At 43.2% G+C, this 22,756-nt stretch overlaps 1 protein-coding gene across 3 annotated transcripts in view; it reads right to left on the reverse strand.

Annotated features, from left to right (window-relative positions):
* Positions 1–22,756, reverse strand: part of LOC112255682 (dystrophin-related protein 2-like) — a 189,769-nt gene that overhangs the window by 66,403 nt on the left and 100,610 nt on the right. For all 3 annotated transcript variants that reach the window (XM_042325740.1, XM_042325741.1, XM_042325739.1), the window contains one exon: positions 393–549. In XM_042325740.1, coding sequence (XP_042181674.1) covers positions 393–549 — 157 coding nt within the window. The remainder of the gene's footprint in view (positions 1–392; positions 550–22,756) is intronic.

Raw genomic sequence — 22,756 nt, forward strand, 5'->3', positions numbered from 1 at the left:
GTTAGGTGCCTTTGCATTCGTTTGATCAATACAACTCAACTGGATGGTAATTCTAACACACATTCTTGCAGCTCGGCATGAACGATGGGTTCCACTCAAGGAATTTCTAACTATAGCACACTCTGATTACTGTGTATCTGCCGATAGCCCACTCATTCAGTCCTATAGAACTGAATGAGTTAGTGCCACATGGTCCTTAGTGCCACAAAAGAAACTGTGAATAAAATAATGTTGGTTCGCCTTACAACAGAGTTCTCCAACCCTCTTCTTGGAAACCTACACAAGTGTTGAGGAACAAAGTTGGAGAGCTCTGCCTTACAAGAACATCCTGATTATATACTAGTTTGGCGTGTTTGTGTGATGTCGTTGTTTAAAGGGGCCCAACACAGTACCTGGTGGAACTCCCTTTGGTGTTGGACGGCCCCCACATCGCCCCCTATGGGCAGCTGTTCCGACAGCTCCTCGTCCTTGGCCGTCAGCCAGTCTATGATCTCCTGCAGGGAGAGCTGCAGCTTCCCACTGTTGTCGGAGAACGCCTCTAGCCGCACCCTGCAGACAGACAAACAGACAGAGCAAAACGACAGTCAGCCAATGGTTGCTCATGATACCCAACACATCTACCAGAGAGGAGAGAAGCAGCAGTGCCCACCTTAGCCAGGACCCTAAAGGACATCGCCCCCAACCACAGCCCCAACACCATACACAGGAGCAACAGATCAACAGACACCCTGCCCAGACCAGAGAGACATTCTCCCAGACCCCCCCCCCCCTCCCACCCATGCCTTGAGGACCTATATCCAGACCACCAGCCACATCCACACACGCACCCCAACCAATCAATACCTCCCAAACCAACCATGACCACACCGCATATAGGCCCCCTCAGTTCAGACCTGTGAAGAATGCAAAAACCCAAGAAAGACATTTAGAAACCTTTCCAACCAAAAACATAGAGACCCAGAAAACCGGAGCCTACGCCTTCACTATGGTGAATCACTAAAACAAAACAGAAAAACACTACGGAAAAAGAAGGAACAGCACGTCAGAAATCAGCTCAATGTAATTGAAGAATCCATAGAATCGAACCACTTCTGGGAAAATTGGAACACACTAAACAAACAACAACACAAAGAGTTATCTATCCAAAACGGAGATGTAAGGATACACCACTTCTTCAATCTTTTTGGACCTATAACAAAGAACAAAACAGCAAAAACATATACAGTACCAGTCAAGAATTTGGACACACCTACTCATTCAAGGGTTTTTCTTTATTTTTTACAAACGTTCTACATTGTAGAATAATATTGAAAACATCACAACTATGAAATAACACATGGAATCATGAAGTACCCAAAATAAATGGCAACTTCTCAAAATATATTTGAGATTCTTCAAAGGAGCCACCCTTTGCCTTGATGACAGCGTTGCACAATCTTGGCATTCTCTCAACCAGCTTCATGAGGTAGTCACCTGGAATATATTTCAATGACAGGCCCTGACAGTAAATCTCAGTAAGACAATAATAATGGTGTTCCAAAAAAGGTCCAGTTGCCAGGACAAATACAGATTACATCTAGACACCATTGCCCTAGATTACACAAAAAACTATAGATACCTCGGCCTAAACATCAGCGCCACAAGTAACTTCCACAAAGCTGTGAACAATCTGAGAGACAAGGCAAGAAGGGACTTCTATGCCATCAAAAGGAACATAACATTTCAAATAAAATTTGACCAACGAATTAGAATCTGGCTAAAAATATAGAACCCATTGCCCTTTGTGGTTGTGAGAAAATTCACAAAATGGGAGAAACATTAAATTGATACTCTGCATGCAGAATTCTGCTAAAATATCCTCATTGCACAACGTAAAACACCAAATAATTAATGCAGAGCAGAATTAGGCAGATACCCACTAATTATCAAAATTCTCATATCTATTGGGTGAAATTCCACAGTGTGCAATAACAGCAGCAGGATTTATGAACTTGTAATGGGAATTTTAATGTTTGTGCTTTTCTTATTGCTCATTTCTTTGTTCTATTTATGTGTGGTTCTAATAACCAATTTATTCATGCAAGTGACTGATTTAACAAACTGCTAGCTGCTATTTAGCAGTACGCCCAGACCTTGTTTTCAGAACAAAAGATATCTCAGTTTCAAGGTCTCAGCTTAGAGAGAAGAAGTGAGGTCACATGAATGAAACAAAATTGTAAGGATTAATTAATTATGCTAAATCATGCAAATATAACTTCTCATTTTATATCCGTATATAAGACAACTGCTGGGCCTGCCCTTCTGTACTTTAACTATTTTCACATCGTTACAACACTGTATATAGACATACATTTACATTTGAAATGTCTTTAGTCTTTTGTGAGTGTAATTTTTACTGTACATTTTTTATTGTTTATTTCACTTTTGTTTATCATTTATTTCACTTGCTTTGGCAAAGTAAGAATAAAGTTTCATATGCCAATAAAGCCATGTGAGATTAAATTGAATTGAGAGAGAGAGAGAGAATGTGTCCCACCTGCTACAGCTTTGACTGCCTCAAAGCTGCTGATACGTTTTGGGGCGGCAGGTAGCCAAGTGGTTAGAGCGTTGGGCCAGTAACCAAAAGGTTGCTAAATTGAATCCCCGAGCTGACAATGTAAAAATCTGTCATTCTACCCCTGAACAAGGCAGTTAACCCACTGTTCCTAGACCGTCATTGTAAATAAAAATTTGTTCTCAACTGACTTGCCTTGCTTTTTAAATTTTTGTATTTATTTAATTAGGCAAGTCAGTTAAGAACAAATTCTCAATTACAATTAGTTGAAAATTTAAAATATATGTGAGCGAACACTATGGAGCTAGTCAAGGTGATGTAGTAGTGAACACTATGGAGCTAGTCATGGTGATGTAGTAGTGAACACTATGGAGCTAGTCCTGGTGATGTAGTAGTGAACACTATGGAGCTAGTCAAGGTGATGTAGTAGTGAACACTATGGAGCTAGTCATGGTGATGTAGTAGTGAACACTATGGAGCTAGTCAAGGTGATGTAGTAGTGAGCACTATGGAGCTAGTCAAGGTGATGTAGTAGTGAACACTATGGAGCTGAGTCAAGGTGATGTAGTGAGTGAACACTATGGAGCTAGTCATGGTGATGTAGTAGTGAACACTATGGAGCTAGTCAAGGTGATGTAGTAGTGAGCACTATGGAGCTAGTCAAGGTGATGTAGTAGTGAACACTATGGAGCTAGTCACTATGGAGGTGATGTAGTAGTGAACACTATGGAGCTAGTCATGGTGATGTAGTAGTGAACACTATGGAGCTAGTCAAGGTGATGTAGTAGTGAACACTATGGAGCTAGTCAAGGTGATGTAGTAGTGAACACTATGGAGCTAGTCATGGTGATGTAGTAGTGAACACTATGGAGCTAGTCATGGTGATGTAGTAGTGAACACTATGGAGCTAGTCAAGGTGATGTAGTAGTGAACACTATGGAGCTAGTCAAGGTGATGTAGTAGTGAACACTATGGAGCTAGTCATGGTGATGTAGTAGTGAACACTATGGAGCTAGTCAAGGTGATGTAGTAGTGAACACTATGGAGCTAGTCATGGTGATGTGGTAGTGAACACTATGGAGCTAGTCAAGGTGATGTAGTAGTGAACACTATGGAGCTAGTCATGGTGATGTAGTAGTGAACACTATGGAGCTAGTCATGGTGATGTAGTAGTGAACACTATGGAGCTAGTCATGGTGATGTAGTAGTGAACACTATGGAGCTAGTCATGGTGATGTAGTAGTGAACACTATGGAGCTAGTCATGGTGATGTGGTAGTGAACACTATGGAGCTAGTCAAGGTGATGTAGTAGTGAACACTATGGAGCTAGTCATGGTGATGTAGTAGTGAACACTATGGATCTAGTCATGGTGATGTTGTAGTGGTAGTGAACACTATGGAGCTAGTCATGGTGATGTGGTAGTGAAGACTATGGAGCTAGTCATGGTGATGTGGTAGTGGTAGTGAACACTATGGAGCTAGTCATGGTGATGTAGGTAGTGAACACTATGGAGCTAGTCATGGTGATGTAGTAGTGAACACTATGGAGCTAGTCATGGTGATGTAGTAGTGAACACTATGGAGCTAGTCATGGTGATGTACAGTGCCTTGCGAAAGTATTCGGCCCCCTTGAACTTTGCTGAAAAAAAAACTGAAAAATTGGGCGTGCAAAATTATTCAGCCCCTTTACTTTCAGTGCAGCAAACTCTCTCCAGAAGTTCAGTGAGGATCTCTGAATGATCCAATGTTGACCTAAATGACTAATGATGATAAATACAATCCACCTGTGTGTAATCAAATCTCCGTATAAATGCACCTGCACTGTGATAGTCTCAGAGGTCCGTTAAAAGCGCAGAGAGCATCATGAAGAACAAGGAACACACCAGGCAGGTCCGAGATACTGTTGACTGTCGAACTTTATAGGCCACCGTTTGTTTGGTAGCTAGCTGAGGAGAAAGCCACCTCTAATTAGCCACTTTACAAGCTGGCTAACTCATCTTACAAATAAACTTCCATTTTAATTATTGAATATGCCAAATAGAACTACATACCCAGCCTGACATTGGCAATTAGCTCATTGTTGCTTTTATTTCAGTATTACAGTGTGGATTCATAGGCAGATTCCTCTTTTGGCTGCTGCTGATGACAACTGTAATTTGGTCCTCAGCATGATAATAATGATATGTATGCATGTTATTTTGTCTTCATTTTTGCAGATATACAATAGACTCATGTTTTGGCTCCTCGTGTTCTTCTCAGGAACCAGCCAGGCGATATCCCATACTGTAGCTGTACCATGAGGCAGAAACCCTCTGAAGGTTGCTACCAAAACTGAGGTGGGCCATTATTCAAATAAAGAGCCTCCCTGACCAACAGTGCATATTTCCGAACTATATTTGCATTACTGTACCTAAACTGTTAGTGTTTGAGTTTGACTGTAAGGACAATTCAATCTAAAAACTATGCTGGTATTTTTTTGTGCATCATTTCATGGCATTATTATTATCTTCTTAGCTAGTACTATTGAACTAGTAGTAGCCTAGCCATAAATCATACATGGTACTATACAGAGTTCTATATGGAACCAATTTGGTCCAGTGAAGAAGATTGCCTAGGGTTCTGATCAAAGAACCCCACAAAAGGGTTCTACTGAATACTGAACACAAATATCAGCGCAACATGCAAAGTGTTGGTCCCATGTTTCATGAGCTGAAATAAAAGATTCAAGAAATGTTCCATATGCTTCTTTCCCTCAAATTGTGTGCACAAATTTGTTTACATCCCTGTCAGTGAGTATTTCTCCAATGCCAAGATAATACAGCCACCTGACAGGTGTGGCATATCAAGAAGCTGATTAAATGGCATGATCATTACACAGGTGCACCTTGTGCTGGGGAAAATAAAGGACACTCTAAAATGTGCAGTTTTGTCAGACAACACAACGCCAGATGTTTCAAGTTTTGAGGGCGTGTGCAATTGGCATGCTGACTGCAGGAATGTCCACCAGAGCTGTTGCCAGAGAACGGAATGTTAATTTCTAAACCATAACCAACGTGGTTTTGGAGAATTTGGCAGTACGTCCAACTGGCCTCACAACTGCAGACCACGTGTAACCACACCAGCCCAGGACCTCCATATCTGGCTTCTTCACCTGCGGGATCGTCTGAGACCAGCCACCCTGACAGCTGATGAAACTGAGGGGTATTTCAAATAAAAACAAATCCAATTTTATTAGTCACATGAGCCGAATACAACAGGTGTTCACCTTACAGTGAAATGTTTACTTATGAGTCCCTAACTAACTATGCAGTTTCAAAACATACAGATAAGAATAAGAGATAAAAGTAACAAGTAATTAAAGAGCAGCAGTAAAACACAATAGTGAGACTATATACAGGGGGATACTGATACAGAGTCAATGTGTGGGGGAACCGGTTAGTGGGGAAAAACTCATTCTAATTGGCTGGGCGTGGGTCCCCAATGGGTTCCCTTCCATGGCTGTGCCCCTGCCCAGTCATGTGAAATCCATAGATTAGGGCCTCATTTATTTATTTCAATTGACTGATTTCCTTATATGAACTACGGTATGTATGTATGTGTGTATGTGTGTGTGTGTGAGATGAGTGGTGAACAGCTTCACAGCTCTCTCAACCTCTGCCCAGAGAGCTGTCTCTATACTGTCACACTGAGAAACACACGCTGAGTGGGTCTTTACACAAACAAATGCGCACACACACACACACAAACACACACACACACAGAGTATCTCCTCACACACACACACACACACACACACACCTACACACACACACACACTGAGTATCTCCTCACACACACACATGCTGAGTATCTCTTCACACACACACACTTATACTCACCACACAGTTTGAGTACCTGCAGACACACAGCACTCAGCATGGATGGAAGCCGGGCTGATTGGGATCAAAGAGAGCCGGTCGTCTAATACCTTTAGTAAGGTTGTCCATCATCAAGAAGCACCCAGGGAAGCTTTACTGGGTGGCTTCAAACACCCACAAATCAAGCCTCAGGGCATGGACTCTCCTCTCACAGACAACCATCACATCACCAACTTCCATTTCACAGTGAAGGTGAAACAAATTGAGTGCTGTGCTGCTGTATTAGAATCATTGCTACAAGCCGGGAGCTGCCTGCTTCAGCTCCAGACCAGACCAAGACTGGATTGGACTGGGCTAGGCTAGAATGGGCTAGATTGGGCTAGGCTGGACTTCACTAGGCTGAGCTAAACTGGGCTGGGCTAGGTTGGACTTGATTAGGCTGGACATGACTAGACTGGGCTAAGCTGGGCTCGGTTAGGCTGGGCTAGGCTGGGCTGGACTAGGCTGGACTCAACTAGGCTGGGCTAAGCTGGGCTAGGTTAGGCTGGGCTGGGCTGGACTAGGCTGGACTCGACTAGGGTAGGATGTACTAGGCTGGACTTGACTAGGCTGAGCTAAACTGGGCTGGATTAGGCTGGGCTGGGATGGACTCGACTGGGCTAGACTGGGCTAGGCTGGGCTAGACTGGGTTAGGCTGGACTGGGCTAGGCTGGGCTGGGTTTGGCTGGACTGGGCTAGGCTGGGCTGGGTTAGGCTGGGCTGGGCTGCGAGGAGAGAAGGAGAGAAGTCCTGGAGGTATTTCATCCTCGGTGAGCACACCAGGATTAATTGAAAGGCTTTTTATGAGCGCTTTCTGCTGCATTGAGATGCCAGATGCCAAGGAGGGAGAGAGGGGGAGAGCAGTGAACCCCTCCTGAAGCTGTCAGTCCCCGATACACTCGTGGGTGTGGCCACAGTGACAGCAGTCAGGGGCTGTCACAGTCATACATTGCACAAGAGTGTGTGTGTGTGTGAGCATTTGACAGGATTAAAGGGAATCAATAAAAATGGCTGAATGGGATGTGTAGCTACTTGGCCATGAGGTAGACAGACAGGAGCGTGTAGCTACCTGGCCATGAGGTAGACAGACAGGTGCGTGTAGCTACTTGGCCATGAGGTAGACAGACAGGTGCGTGTAGCTACTTGGCCATGAGGTAGACAGATAGGCTTGTGTAGCTACTTGACCATGAGGTAGACAGATAGGCTTGTGTAGCTACTTGGCCATGAGGTAGACAGATAGGCTTGTGTAGCTACTTGACCATGAGGTAGACAGATAGGCTTGTGTAGCTACTTGACCATGAGGTAGACAGATAGGCTTGTGTAGCTACTTGACCATGAGGTAGACAGATAGGCTTGTGTAGCTACTTGACCATGAGGTAGACAGATAGGCTTGTGTAGCTACTTGACCATGAGGTAGACAGACAGGCTTGTGTAGTTACTTGGCCATGAGGTAGATAGACAGGCTTGTTTCCTCCACACTAGATAATAGCACCCAGGCCAACTCATCATGAGCAAAAACAACAAATGATCACAGAAAGAGACCAAAGAAAGGGGCTTGCTTATGCAACATGGGCTACAGAGGCAGACACTAAATGTAACATTTCTTCATTATCACCTCCAAAGGAAATAAAGTGGCATATAGAATTCTAACTCCTTAATCAGGTTGGGGGATTATCCTGAAGAGGTTGCTTCCTGGTTCAGTGATTCATTAATGCACAAGATATGAGTGGAGTGGTTTTTGTTTAGGAAGGAGGGAGAGAGGGAGGGAGAGTGAGGGAGGTAGAGAAAGAAAGAGCGTGCCTGCGGGGTGTCTCAGAAGCATTTTCTTTGAGGCTTGAGTCTTCCTCCTACACTCCCACCCTCCCTCCCTCCTTACCTTTGCAGATATGTCATGCTGTAAGTGTGTTGGCACTTGGAGGCTATTAACTAAACTAACTGTTAAAAAAAAGAGACAGACAGAGTTGGAATGACTATTTTAAAAATATATTTATATTTAACCTTTATTTAAATTGGCAAGTCAGTTAAGAAGAAATTCTTATTTACAATGACAGCCTACCAGGGAACAGTGGGTTAACTGGTCTAGGAACAGTGGGTTAACTGCCATGTTCAGGGGCAGAATGACAGATTTTTAACTTGTCAGCTCGGGGATTCAATCCAGCAACCTCTCGGTTACTGGCCCAACGCTCTAACCTCGAGGCTACCTGCCACCCTTAAACGGGACTAGAGACTATAGGGAGGGGGTGGGGACTATAGGGAAGGGGGCTGGGGCTATGAGGAGGGGGCTGGGGACTATAGGGAGGGAGAACCCAAAGTCCAAAGTCTTAGGATATAATGACAGGCTAACTCTCCCCCATAGTGCTTCAGTGACTTACCTCACTCAATAACCAACATTCACTGGCTCTCTGTGTGAATCACACACTTATTGAGTACACACAAACACTGCACAAACACACACACACACACATACACTGCACACACACTTTATTTACATTTTAGTAATTTAGCAGTGGCTCGTATCCATCGTATCCCGAGTCAGTGTATTCATCTTAAGGTAGCTAGGTGAGACAACCACAGTCATGTAAGTACATTTTTCCTCAATTAAGTAGCTATCAGCAAAGCCAGAGTTAGTAGGGGAAACAGAATCAAGTGTGAGTGTTAGTTCACTAAAGGTGAGGGGGATGGGGTTAGGCATGAGGAGGGGGTGCTGGGGGGTTATTTAAGATACAATTTGAAGAGGTAAGGTGTCAGATGTTTTCAGAAGATGAGCAGGGACTCTGCTGTCCTTGCTTAAGGAACCTGGTTCCACCATTGGGGTGTAAGGACAGAGAAGAGCTTGGACTGGGCTGAGTGGGAGCTGCCCTCCCACAGGAGGGTCAAGACACCAGAGATGGGAGGACAGAGTGCTTGGGTAGGGGTGTAGGGTTTGAGCATGAGTGAGTTTGTGGTCTGTGTGGGGATGAGGGCGTTTGCATGTGTTACAGACGCCACAGTGCTTGCTTAGCGAGTCCCACTTCCTCCTGATTCAGCTCACACCTAGGTTCAAACACAAGACCTCTGCTTCACTAGCACATGTGACCGCCCTCCTTGACAACGTTCCAACAGGTGGAGCCACCCAAAATGTACTAATTGGATTGCTCCGTCCGTGACATTTCAAGCTAGCTGTGAAGTGAGCTTACGGTACGTTCTGAACTCTGTTTCACGTGCGTGCGTGCGTGCGTGCGTGCGTGCGTGCGTGCGTGCGTGCGTGCATGTTTTCTTGCCTGTTTGTGTGTGTGTGTGTCCATCAGTGGGCTTTCCTGTAAGAGAGGAAGAGAAGGGCAACACATAAGGGACGCCTCAGATCTGCCATATCTCATTGTTGGAGTGTTCCAATTCTGTATGTCTTCTCCCCTGAGGGACTGGGGAGCTTTTTATAAACCCCTGCTTCCTGGTACGTGCACATCTCTTACTGGCAATTCAAAGAGACACTGCGGTAGTCCAAAACCTAACTGCCTCCACATTGTTTCTAATCTCACCAGAGTGTGTGATTTGTTCTGCACCAGCTGACGGAGAAGCACAGTTCAGGGCTCCTCCACAGCTTTGTGCAGTTTAATACCTAGCTCTACACGGCCAACAGCAAGCAGCATGCTATTCTATTAAATCATTCATGGCTCCCTCATTTCCTGCCGTGTGTTCCATCATTAGTGTGTCTGAAAGTTAGTTTGCCTGCTAGCCCTGGCAAAAACAAAACGTCACCCCGCTACGAGACTGTGGTGTCGTTCCCAAAAGATGTTGCAGCTGTGTCCCCTCCTTTACCACATCTTCATCTTCTGTCTCCTCCTCCGCCCGTGTGACACAACTGACACTTTCCCCAGTGCTAACAGGAATTATGTACAGTTACACACGCTTGTTTACCAGAGCCGCACTCGCCCCGTGCCAGCCACATCAATTCCGAGCCACACCCGATACCCGACATTAAGACAGATTTTTCTCCGCAACCCAACTCACCCGCGTAGAATTGTTCCGAGAGTCAATCCATTACCCGCCAAATAACATGCATTTATTGTTAATTTTATGACTCTGCACGTGGACAAATTAGATAGTTTCACCTAGGACAACGTTAATGGAGTATTTGATTACTTGTGTAACAGTATAGACTTCACGTCCGTCCCCTCGCCCCGCCTTGGGCGCGAACCAGGGACGCTCTGCACACATCAATATTCACCCTCGAAGCATCGTTACCCATCGCTCAACAAAAGGGGAACCACTACTTCAAGGTCTCAGGGCAAGTGATGTCACCGATTGAAACGCCACTAGCGCGCACCACCGCTAAATAGCTAGCCATTTCACATCGGCTACACTTGCAACAGTATTAATTTATTTGAAAAATATATAGGTCTATATTTAACAATGAAAAGGCTTTGTATGAATTAAATACAATCATTCAGGGGTGGCACGCACCCCAAAAAAAGTATGTACGGTTGGCTGGGGGTGGTCCTTTGCATTTTTCAAACAACTAAAACACATTTTCCTGCAATCTAGAGCTATAATCATTATGATTAATTCTATGTAAAAAAATATGTGTATTTTTCAGCATATCAAAGCATAACTCCTGAACTGTCTGTATCCTCTTGAATGGTGGTTCTATTTTAAAATAAACTAAATATGCTTCACTGCATCTCTGCTAAAGATTGAAAGGAAAGTGGGTCTAATTCAGTACATTTAGTAATTGAGTGCTTTTCTAAAGTTGACCAACCTTGCCAGCAGGCATGCCAGCTAAGATAGCAAGACCAGCTAGCTACTCTAACCTCATTGATAGCCTTAAATGGCTTCTTGGTAGCTAGTTATGAGGTTAGGAGATTGTGAACCTATCTGGGCTAGTTAAAGACAACTTCATAAAATTGCTAGGTGGCTAGTATTATTACAGAGACACAACAACCCAAAAATGAAAAAAAAAATATATATATAATGAAATATACATACAGTATCAGTCAGAAGTTTGGACACACCTACTCATTCAAGGGTTTTTCTTTATTTTTACTATTTTCTACATTGTAGAATAATAGTGAAGACATCAAAACTATGAAATAGCACATATGGAATCATGTAGTAACCAAAAAAAGTGTTAAACAAATCCAAATATATTTGAGATACTTCAAAGTAGCCATCCTTTGCCTTGATGGCAGTTTTGCATACTCTTGGCATTCTCTCAACCAGCTTCACGTTTTAGTCACCTGGAATGCATTTCAATTAACAGGTGTACCTTGTTAAAAGTAAATTTATGGAATTTCTTTCCTTCTTAATTAAGCCTCGTCAACATCCGCTGAAAAGGCAGAGCGCAAAATTAAAAAATATTTTGTAGAAATATTTAACTTTCATTCACAAGTGCAATACACCAAATTAAAGCTTAATTTCTTGTTAACTTATTGGTGACAGGGGGCAGTATTTTCACATTCGGATGAAATGCATGCCCAAATTTGGATAGATTTTTGGATAGATAGCACTCTGAAGTTTCTAAAACAGTTTGAATCATGTCTGTGAGTATAACAGAACTTATTTAGCAGGCGAAACCCCAAGGACAAACCATTCAGATTTTTTTTTGTTTTGAGGTCACTCTCTTTTCAATGGGTTTTCATTGGGAATCCAGATTTCTAAGGGACCTTCTTGCTGTTCCTATCACTTCCACTGGATGTCAACAGTCTTTAGAAATTGGTTGAGGTTATTATTTTGTGGAATGAAGAAGTACGGCCATCTTGAACGAGAGTCACTTGAAGTGTACTGTTAGATAGAGGCGCGTGACCAGAAAGCTAGCTACAGTTTGTTTTCTTCCTGTATTTAACACAGATCATCCCGTCTTCAATTTTATTGATTATTTACGTAAAAAAATACCTAAAGTTGTATTACAAAAGTAGTTTGAAATGTTTTGGCAAAGTTTACAGGTAACTTTCAAGATATTTTGTAGTCACGTTGCGCAAGTTGGAACCAGTGTTTTTCTGGATCAAACGCGCCAAATATATGGACACTTTGGATATATATCGACGGAATTAATCGAACAAAAGGACCATTTGTGATGTTTATGGGACATATTGGAGTGCCAACAAAAGAAGCTCGTCAAAGGTAAGGAATTATATTTTCATTTCTGCGTTTTGTGTCGTGCCTGCAGGGTTGAAATATGGTTTCTCTCTTTGTTTACGGAGGTGCTATCCTCAGATAATAGCATCGTTTGCTTCCGCCGAAAAGCCTTTTTGAAATCTGACATGTTGGCTGGATTCACAACAAGAGTAGCTTTAATTTGCCATCTTGCATGTGTGATTTAATGAAAGTTTAATTTTTATAGTAATTTATTTGAATTTGGCGCTCTGCATTTTCCCTGGCTTTTGGTGGGACGCTAGTTTCCCACATATCCCAGAGAGGTTAATCTACCCATCGTGTCCGATTTCAAAAAGCTTTACCGCAAAAGCACACCACATGATCATGTTACGTCAGCCTAGTCACAAAAAAACATACAGCCATTTTCCAGCCAAAGAGAGGATTCACAAAAAGCAGAAATAGAGATCAAATGAATCACTAACCTTTGATGATCTTCATCAGATGGCACTCATAGGACTTCATGTTACACAATACATGTATGTTTTGTTCGATAAAGTTCATATTTATATCCAAAAATCTCAGTTTACATTGGCGCGTTATGTTCAGTAATGTCGTGCCTCGAAAACATCCGGCGAATTTACAGAGAGCCACATCAATTTACAGAAATGCTCATCGTAAACTTTGATAAAAGATACAAGTGTTATGCAAAGAATTACAGATATACTTCTCCTTAATGCAACCGCTGTGTCAGATTTCAAAAAAGCTTTACGGAAAAAGCACACCATGCAATAATCTGAGTACAGAGCTCAGACACAAAAACAAGCCATACAGATACCCGCCATGTTGTAAAGTCAGTAAAAGTCAGAAATAGCATTATAAATATTCACTTATCTTTGATGATCTTCATCAGAATGCACTCCCAGGAATCCCAGTTCCACAATAAATGTTTGTTTTGTTTGATAAAGTCCATCATTTATGTCCAAATACCTCCTTTTTGTTCGAACGTTTAGTTCACAAATCCAAATTCAAGAGGCGCGGGCAAGTCCAGGTGAAAGTTCCCGACGAAAAGTCCAAAAAGTTCTATTACAGTTTGTAGAAACATGTCAAATGATATATAGAATCAATCTTTAGGATGTTTTTATCATAAATCCTCAATAATATATTCCAACCGGACAATTCCTTTGTATTTAGAAATGAAAAGGAACGCAGCTTGCTCTCATGGCCACGCGCATGATTTAGCTCATGGCATTCTGCCAGACCCCTGGTTCAAACAGCTCTTATTCGCTCCCCATTCACAGTAGAAGCCTGAAACAAGGTTCTAAAGACTGTTGACATCTAGTGGAAGCCTTAGGAAGTGCAACATGACCCCATTTACACTGTATCTTGAAAAGGCAATGAGTTGAAAAACTACAAACCTCAGATTTCCCACTTCCTGGTTGGATTTTTCTCAGGTTTTCACCTGCCATATAGGTTCTGTTATACTCACAGACATCATTCAAACAGTTTTATAAACTTCAGAGTGTTTTCCATCCAAATCTACAAATAATATGCATATATTAGGTTCGGGCCTGAGTAGCAGGTAGTTTACACTTGGCACGCTTTTCATCTGAATGTGAAAATGCTGCCCCCTATCCCAAACAGGTTAATGCGTTTGAGCCAATCAGTTGTGTTGTGACATCGTAGGAGTGGTATACAGAAAATAGACCTATTTGGTAAAAGACCAAGTCCATATTATGGCAAGAACAGCTCAAATAAGCAAAGAGAAACGACAGTCTATCATTACTTTAAGACATGAAGGTCAGTCAATCTGGAAAATTTCAAGAACTTTCTTCAAGTGCAGTCGCAAAAACCATCAAGCGCTATGATGAAACTGGATCTCGTGAGGACCGCCACAGGAAAGGAAGACCCAGAGTTTCCTCTGCTCCAGAGAACAAGTTCATTGGAATTACCAGCCTCAGAAATTGCAGCCCAAATAAATGCTTCACAAAGTTCAAGTAACAGACACATCAACTGTTCACAGGAGACTGCGTGAATCAGGCCTTCATGGTTGAATTGCTGCAAAGAAACCACTACTAAAGGACAACAATAATAAGAAGAGACTTGCTTGGGCCAAGAATTACGAGCAATGGACATTGGAAATTTGTCCTTTGGTCTGATGTATCCAAATTTGAGATTTTATGTTCCAACCACCATGTCTTTGTGAGATGCAGTGTAGGTGAATGGATGATCACTGCGTGTGTGATTGCCACCGTGAAGCATGGAGGAGGAGGTATGATGGTGTGGGGGTGCTTTGCTGGTGACACTGTCAGTGATTTATTTAGAATTCAAGGCACACTTAACTAGCATGGATACCACAGCATTCCGCAGCGATACGCCATCCCATCTGGTTTGCGCTTAGTGGGATTATCAATTGTTTTTCAACAGGACAATGAGACAACACACCTCCACGCTGTGGAAGATCTTCTTGACCAAGAAGTAGAGTGATTGAGTGCTGCATCAGATGACCTGTTCTCCGCAATCACCCAACCTCAACCCAATTGAGATGGTTTGGGATGAGTTGGACCGCAGAGTGAAGGGAAAGCAGCCAACAAGTGCTATGTGGGAACTAAGACTGTTGGAAAGCCTTCCAGGTGAAGAAAGGTGATAGAATGCCAAGAGTGTGCAAAGCTGTCATCAAGGCAAAGGGTGGCTACTTTTAAGAATATTTTTGATTTGTTGAGCACTTCTTTGGTTACTACATGATTCCATATGGGTTATTTCAAAGTTTTGATGTCTTCACTATTGTGTAGAAATGTAGAAAATTGTTTAAAACAAATAAAAACCCTTGAATGAGTATGTGTATCCAAACTTTTGACTGGTACTGTATATGTTTTAAACAGGACAAATCTGGGGGGGCACGTGCCCATGTGCCTCCTATGGGCATGACACCTCTGCATGTGACATTGCATCATACAAGTATATACCATGTCCATGACATTAGATTTGGGCAATCAAAGCACCACTACTGTCACAGGCCCCATATACTGTATAGCCTAGAAGGTGAAGTGGGATATTTCTGATCAATGCAAAAATGAAATAACAATTATGGAATTAAGTTGCCTTAATGAGAAGGATAAGACAACAATGAGCAACCAACAGGCTGTTGTTTAATCTGAATTGAGTTGTTGTAGACAAGGACTGGGAGCACAGCAAAACAGACTCAATTAACCTGGCTAGCTAGCGGATAACTTAGCTGGCTAGCGTGGCTAGATTCTTTACATCGATGTGATGCAGTCAAGACAGGCACTACCAGTTGGAATGATATATCATCTACGGCAGATACAAGTTTGTCTTGCTAGCGCGAGTATAGCTACTTTCTCTCTCCCTCCCTTCCATCTCAGACAAACCAACCCCTGCCCTTCCCCGGCTTGCTGCAGCAGCAGCACCAGCAACATGCAGTCTCTCCTGAGTCGCGCAGCAAAGTGCCCAAGTTTTTAAAAGTTTCTTGTAAAAAAAAATTTAAAAGTTGACTTTACGGATATTGCAAAAATGTACGATATTATTCAAAAAGTGACCCCTGTTGAGCTACACCCCTGACCCTTGTCCACACACTCTCAATGCACGTGTGGGTGGTAGCCTACTGTGTCTTCCTCACCACTCACAGAATGGAATTCACAACACAATGCAACACAACAAGAGCTTGGGTTTGTACAACACGTACTATCTTGATTTTAAGAAATTCTGACCAGCAATATACAGGGCATTTGTAAAATATTCAGAGCCCTTGACTTTTTCTACATTTTGTTGTGTTACAGCCTTATTCTAAAATGGATAATAAAAATGAATGAATGAATCTCATGAATCTACACACAATAACCCATGATGACTAAGTGAAAACAGGTTTTTAGAAATGTTTGTAAATTTATTTTAAAAATATATATTAAAAAAATATCTTATTTACATAAGTACTCAGACCCTGGGCTCCAGAGTGGCGCAGCGGTCTAAGGCACTGCATCTCAGTGCTCGAGGCGTCAGTTCTAGAGGCACCTTAAGGACTCTCAGACCATGAGAAACAAGATTCTCTGGTCTGATCAAACCAAGATTGAACTCTTTGTAAATGTGATATTTCAGTTCTTTATTTTTTACAAACATTTCTAAAAACCTGTTTTTGCTTAGTCATTATGTGGTAGATTGATGAGGATGAAAAAAATATACATTTTAGAATAAGGCTGTAATGTAACAAAATGTGGAAGAAGTCAAGGGGTCTGAATACTTTCCGAATGCACTGTAATTTTTTCTGAACCACGAGCCTGCCCTGCAGGTTGAAAGAATGTTTTCGTTCCACCTGCCAGCTGATTTTCTTTGCAGGTCATCAACGGGGAACATGGGTATTGAACCCGATACAGAACTTTAAGGGGAAGGTCTGAACTGTTCTTATAGAAGAGAGCTGCACAAAATGACAAAATCCAACTGTTCAAACCCCTAACATCAACAAACATGGTTAAGCGAGGCATCCCATCAGGGAACCAACAAGAAAACCTAAACACAACCCAGAGGCTACCAAAATCTCACTCTAACACTAAACAAACTACTAACAATATCTTCATATCTACTGACAATGACATTCCAGCTACACCATCTGACTGGATGATTGATGTTGAAATGGTCCAATAATGTTTGAGTTATTCCCACCTCTACCATCCCACTGGCCTGAGGGCTCGTTTAACCCTTGACCCCTAGTAATGTTGGAAAGAGAGTCTTTTCAGGTATGATTAATATTGTAGCTCAAGAGGGCCTGTAGGGGCTCCGCCAGGAAGTGCTGCAGGGAAGAGCTGGTGGAAGATAATGTGGGGCGCAACACAGCCACTGTAGTTAACACTGACTGACTATAGGGGGCACTGCCAGGAGAGTAGGGGAGGAAGGGTGCCAAGGACAATGGAGGGAGGGAGAGAGGGAGAGAGATGGGGAGAAGGAGAGGGAGAGGGAGATAAAAAGACAGACGGCGATGGAAAGGGGAAACTGAAAAAGAGAGAGAACTACTGAGAGAGAGAGAGAAATAAAGAGAGCCCTGCCATTAACCAGACAGAACAGGGAGAACAGAGACAAGCTCAGAGTCTCTGGCCCTGCCCCCAGTATATCCAAGCGCAGGCGAGTGGCACTCTGAAACCATCCCAGCCATGCCATGTGTCCCTCCCTCCATGGGCACACACATTCCCATCGTGCCAGTCTGCCACCCACGTCACCCCCAGAGGGCATTCTCCATAGGCCACTGCACACAGCACGACAGTGTTACACACACACCACCAGAACAATAGCCCACTGTTTCAAGGACATCACAAAGACTACCTCTATAAACTTTGGTATTATTATTATGATGATGATGATGATGATGATAATTTAGGCAAAACTGAAAGGCAACAGCTTATTCAGCCATCAATTATCTATGAATTGTATTGTTCACAGGTAGTATAATGGTCTTGTTCAACCAAGTAACCTTTTCCTAAAGCTCTATGTACTTTACATTGTAAGGGTAAATTCTTTAGTCTAAGACATTGTGGGAGAGGGGTGCTAAACTGATATTTGGAATTGTTTTAAGATGGTCATACTATGGATCATTTAGCTACAGTATTTGATTTAGAATTTTTAAGGACCGCTTTAGGTATAAAAAATATATATATTTTTGGGGGCCTCTCGAGTGGTGCAGTGGTCTAAGGCTCTGTCGCAGCCGGCCGCGACCGGGAGACCCATGGGGCGGAGCACAATTGGCCCAGCGTCGTCCGGGTTAGGTCGGCAGGGATGTCCTTGTCCAATTGCGCACTAGCGACCCCTGTGGAATCCGGGCACAGTGCACGCTGACACGGCCGCCAGGTGTACGGTGTTTCTTCCGACACATTGGTGCGGCTGGCGTCCGGCAGAGATGGCCGCCTCACTTCGTGTTCCTAGGAAACTATGCAGTTTTTTGAAGTGTAATTTCTTACATTGGTACCCCAGGTAATCTTAGGTTTCATTACATACAGTCAGGAAGAACTACTGAATATAAGAGCAACGTCAATTCACCATCAGTACGACCAGGAATATGACTTTCCCGAAGCGGATCCTGTGTTCTGCCTTTCACCCAGGACAAGGGAATAGATTCCAGCCTGCGACCCAAAACAAAGACGTCGTAAAAGAGGGAAACGAAGCGGTCTTCTGGTCAGGCCTCGGAGACGGGCACATCGCGCACCACTCCCTAGCATACTTCTCGCCAATGTCCAGTCTCTTGACAACAAGGTTGATGAAATCCGAGCAAGGGTAGCATTCCAGAGGGACATCAGAGACTGTAACGTTCTTTGCTTCACGGAAACATGGCTCACTCGAGAGACACTAACGGAATCGGTGCAGCCAGCTGGTTTCTTCACGCATCGCGCCGACAGAAACAAACATCTTTCTGGTAAGAAGAGGGGCGGTGGCGTATGCCTTATGGTTAACGAGACGTGGTGTGGTCACAACAACATACAGGAACTCAAGTCCTTCTGTTCACCTGTTTTAGAATTCCTCACAATCAAATGTCGACCGCATTATCTACCAAGGGAATTCTCTTCGATTATAATCACAGCCGTATATACAGTATTCCCCCCCAAGCAGACACATCGATGGCTCTGAACAAACTTTATTAGACTCGTTGCAAACTGGAAACCACATATCCTGAGGCTGCATTCATTGCAGCTGGGGATTTTAACACGGCTAATCTGAAAACAAGACTCCCTAAATTGTATCAGCATATCGATTGCGCAACCAGGGCTGGTAAAACCTTGGATCATTGCTATTCTAACTTCTGCGACGCATATAAGGCCCTCCCCCGCCCTCCTTTAGGAAAAGCTCACCTCGACTCCATTTTGTTGCTCCCTGCCTACAGACAGAAGCTAAAACAAGAAGCTCCCGTGCTCAGGTCTGTTCAACGCTGGTCCGACCAATCTGATTCCACGCTCCAAGACTGCTTCCATCACGTGGACTGGGATATGTTCCGCACTGCGTCCAACAACAACATTGACGAATACGCTGATTCGGTGAACAAGTTCATTAGAAAGTGCATTGAAGATGTCGTTCCCATAGCAACGATTAAAACATTCCCAAAACAGAAACCGTGGATTGATGGCAGCATTCGCGTGAAACTGAAAGTGCGAACCACTACTTTTAACTAGGGCAAGGTGACCGGAAACATGACTGAATACAAACAGTGTAGCTATTCCCTCCGCAAGGCAATCAAACAAGCTAAGCGTCAGTATAGAGACAAAGTAGAGTCGCAATTCAACAGCTCAGACACAAGTGGTATGTGGCAGGGTCTACAGTCAATCACGGATTACAAAAAGATAACCAGCCCCGTCACGGACCAGGATGTCTTGCTCCCAGGCAGACTAAATAACTTTTTTGCCCGCTTTGAGGACAATACCGCCTCCAACTCAATCATCAAGTTTGCGGACAACACTACAGTGGTAAGCTTGATTACCAACAACGACGAGACAGCCTACAGGGAGGAGGTGACGGCCCTCGGAGTGTGGTGTCAGGAAAATAACCTCACACTCAACGTCAACAAAACTAAGGAGATGATTGTCCACATCGATGGGACAGTAGTGGAGAGGGTAGTAAGTTTTAAGTTCCTCGGCATACACATCACAGACAAACTGAATTGGTCCACCCACACAGACAGCATCGTGAAGAAGGCGCAGCAGCGCTTCAGGAGGCTGAATAAATTTGGCTTGTCACCAAAAGCAATCACAAACTTGTACAGATGCACAATCGAGAGCATCCTGTCGGGCTGTATCACCGCCTGGTACGGCAACTGCTCCGCCCACAACCGTAAGGCTCTCCAGAGGGTAGTGAGGTCTGCACAACGCATCACCGGGGGCAAACTGCATGCCCTCCAGGACACCTACACCACCCGATGTCACAGGAAGGCCATAAAGATCATCAAGGACAACAACCACCCGAGCCACTGCCTGTTCACCCCGCTACAGGTGCATCAAAGCTGGGACCGAGAGACTGAAAAACCGCTTCTATCTCAAGGCCATCAGACTGTTAAACAGCCACCACTAACATTGAGTGGCTGCTGCCAACACACTGACTCAACTCCAGACACTTTAATAATGGGAATTGATGGAAATTGATGGAAACTATGTCACTAGCCACTTTAAACAATGCTACTTAATATAATGTTTACATACCCTACATTACTCATCTCATATGAATATGTATATACTGTACTCTATATCATCTACTGCATCTTTATGTAATACATGTATCACTAGCCACTTTAAACTATGCCACTTTGTTTACATACCCTACATTACTCATCTCATATGTATATACTGTACTCGATACCATCTACTGCATCGTGCCTATGCCGTTCTGTACCATCACTCATTCATATATCTTCATGTACATATTCTTTATCCCTTTACACTTGTGTGTATAAGGTAGTAGTTTTGGAATTGTTAGGTTAGATTACTTGTTGGTTATTACTGCATTGTCGGAACTACAAGCACAAGCATTAACATCTGCTAACCGTGTGTATGTGACAAATACATTTGATTTGATTTGATTTAAGTGGGCATTGTGTCAAGAAGCAGTGCGGCTTGGTTGGGCTGTGTTTTGGAGGACGCACGGCTCTTGACCTTCGCCATTCCCAAGTCCGTACGGGAGTTGCAGCAATGAGACAAAACTGTAACTACCAATTGGATTCCACGAAATTGGTTTAAAAAAATATATATTAAAAAAATAAAACAATTAACAAATATAGATTTTGACCTTTACTACTAAAGCCCATAGAAAAGCATTGAATAACACATTCATAAATGGCAAAAATATAGTCAAAAGATAAATCATAAGAAACAAGGTTTTGAAGTGTCAGTCCAAAATCTAGGAGGGAAAAAAAAAATCAGGAAATATATATTTTTACACAAATTTAACAAAACTACCTTCATACTTCCATTAGTTTAAAAAAATCCAGTACTGGTGTCACGTTCTGACCTTAGTTCTTTTATTATCTATTATCTATGTCTTCACTCTGGAGCTGCCGGAGTCTCCCGCCTGTCCGGTGCTGTGGTAATCTCCCGTCCATCCAGTGCTGCCGGAATCTCCAGTCCATTCGGGACCCGTGGCTTGGGTCCCCAGTCTGAGGTCGGCGGCGAGGGTCGCCGCGTTAAAGAGGCCACGGAGGCGGGTAAAGAGGCGGAGAAAGACTATGGTGGAGTGGGGTCCACGTCCCGCACCAGAGCCACCACCGCGGACAGACACCCACCCAGACCCTCCCCTATAGGTTGTTCAGGTTTTGCGGCCGGAGTCCGCACCTTTGGGGGGAGGGTACTGTCACGTTTTGACCTTAGTTCTTCTGTTATGTCTTTGTTTTAGTATGGTCAGGGCGTGAGTTGGGTGGGTTGTCTATGTTACTTTTTCTATGTTTTGGGATTTCTGTGTTTGGCCTGGTATGGTTCTCAATCAGAGGTAGCTGTTTATCGTTGTCCCTGATTTGAGAACCATATTTAGGTAGCCTGGTTTCACTTTTGAGTTGTTTGTGATTATTTTCCTGTTTAGTGGTTTTTTGTCATTCACCTTACGGGACTGTTCGTTGCTCGTTTATTTTTTTGTTCAAGTGTTCCATTACTCAATTAAATGATATGAACACTTATTACGCTGCGCATTGGTCCTCCAATCCTTCTTACTACTCCTCCTCGTCAGAGGAAGACAGCCGTTACAACTGGTTACCTTCAGACGGGTCCTGTGACGCTAGTTTGTAAGTTAAATCGTTCGGACACTACAGGCGTTTTTTGTGAAAAGACCGATTTTCTCATGGTCTGAAAAACACCCCTCTAGCTCTGCCACCTATTACCACAGATGAAGGAAGTAAGACACTGGCGGATGCGATGAATTGAGACGCATCCAATGCAAAAAAACAGATATCTCGAGCCTAAACTGACGGATTTTGATGGGGATTGTTTTGTTGTGTAACTTAGATTGACTCTAAGGGGCTAATGTGTAGCAGTCGTAGTTCATCTGATCTGTACCTGTTTAATCAACGTGCCTGAGGATGTGAAGTGTTTTCCCATTCACAACCATCATCATTTAGAGTTCATTATGCCACATTATGCATACAGAATATTTATCATATGGAGCTGTGGCTTCACTGATTGGAGTCTTAATCATGACACACCTCAAGCAAACAACCATCGCCTCGGTAACTGTATAATAAACACAACACCAATAACAGACTACTCCGTCTAG

The sequence above is a fragment of the Oncorhynchus tshawytscha genome, linkage group LG08 (assembly GCF_018296145.1).
Source record: "Oncorhynchus tshawytscha isolate Ot180627B linkage group LG08, Otsh_v2.0, whole genome shotgun sequence".
Taxonomy (NCBI): domain Eukaryota; kingdom Metazoa; phylum Chordata; class Actinopteri; order Salmoniformes; family Salmonidae; genus Oncorhynchus; species Oncorhynchus tshawytscha.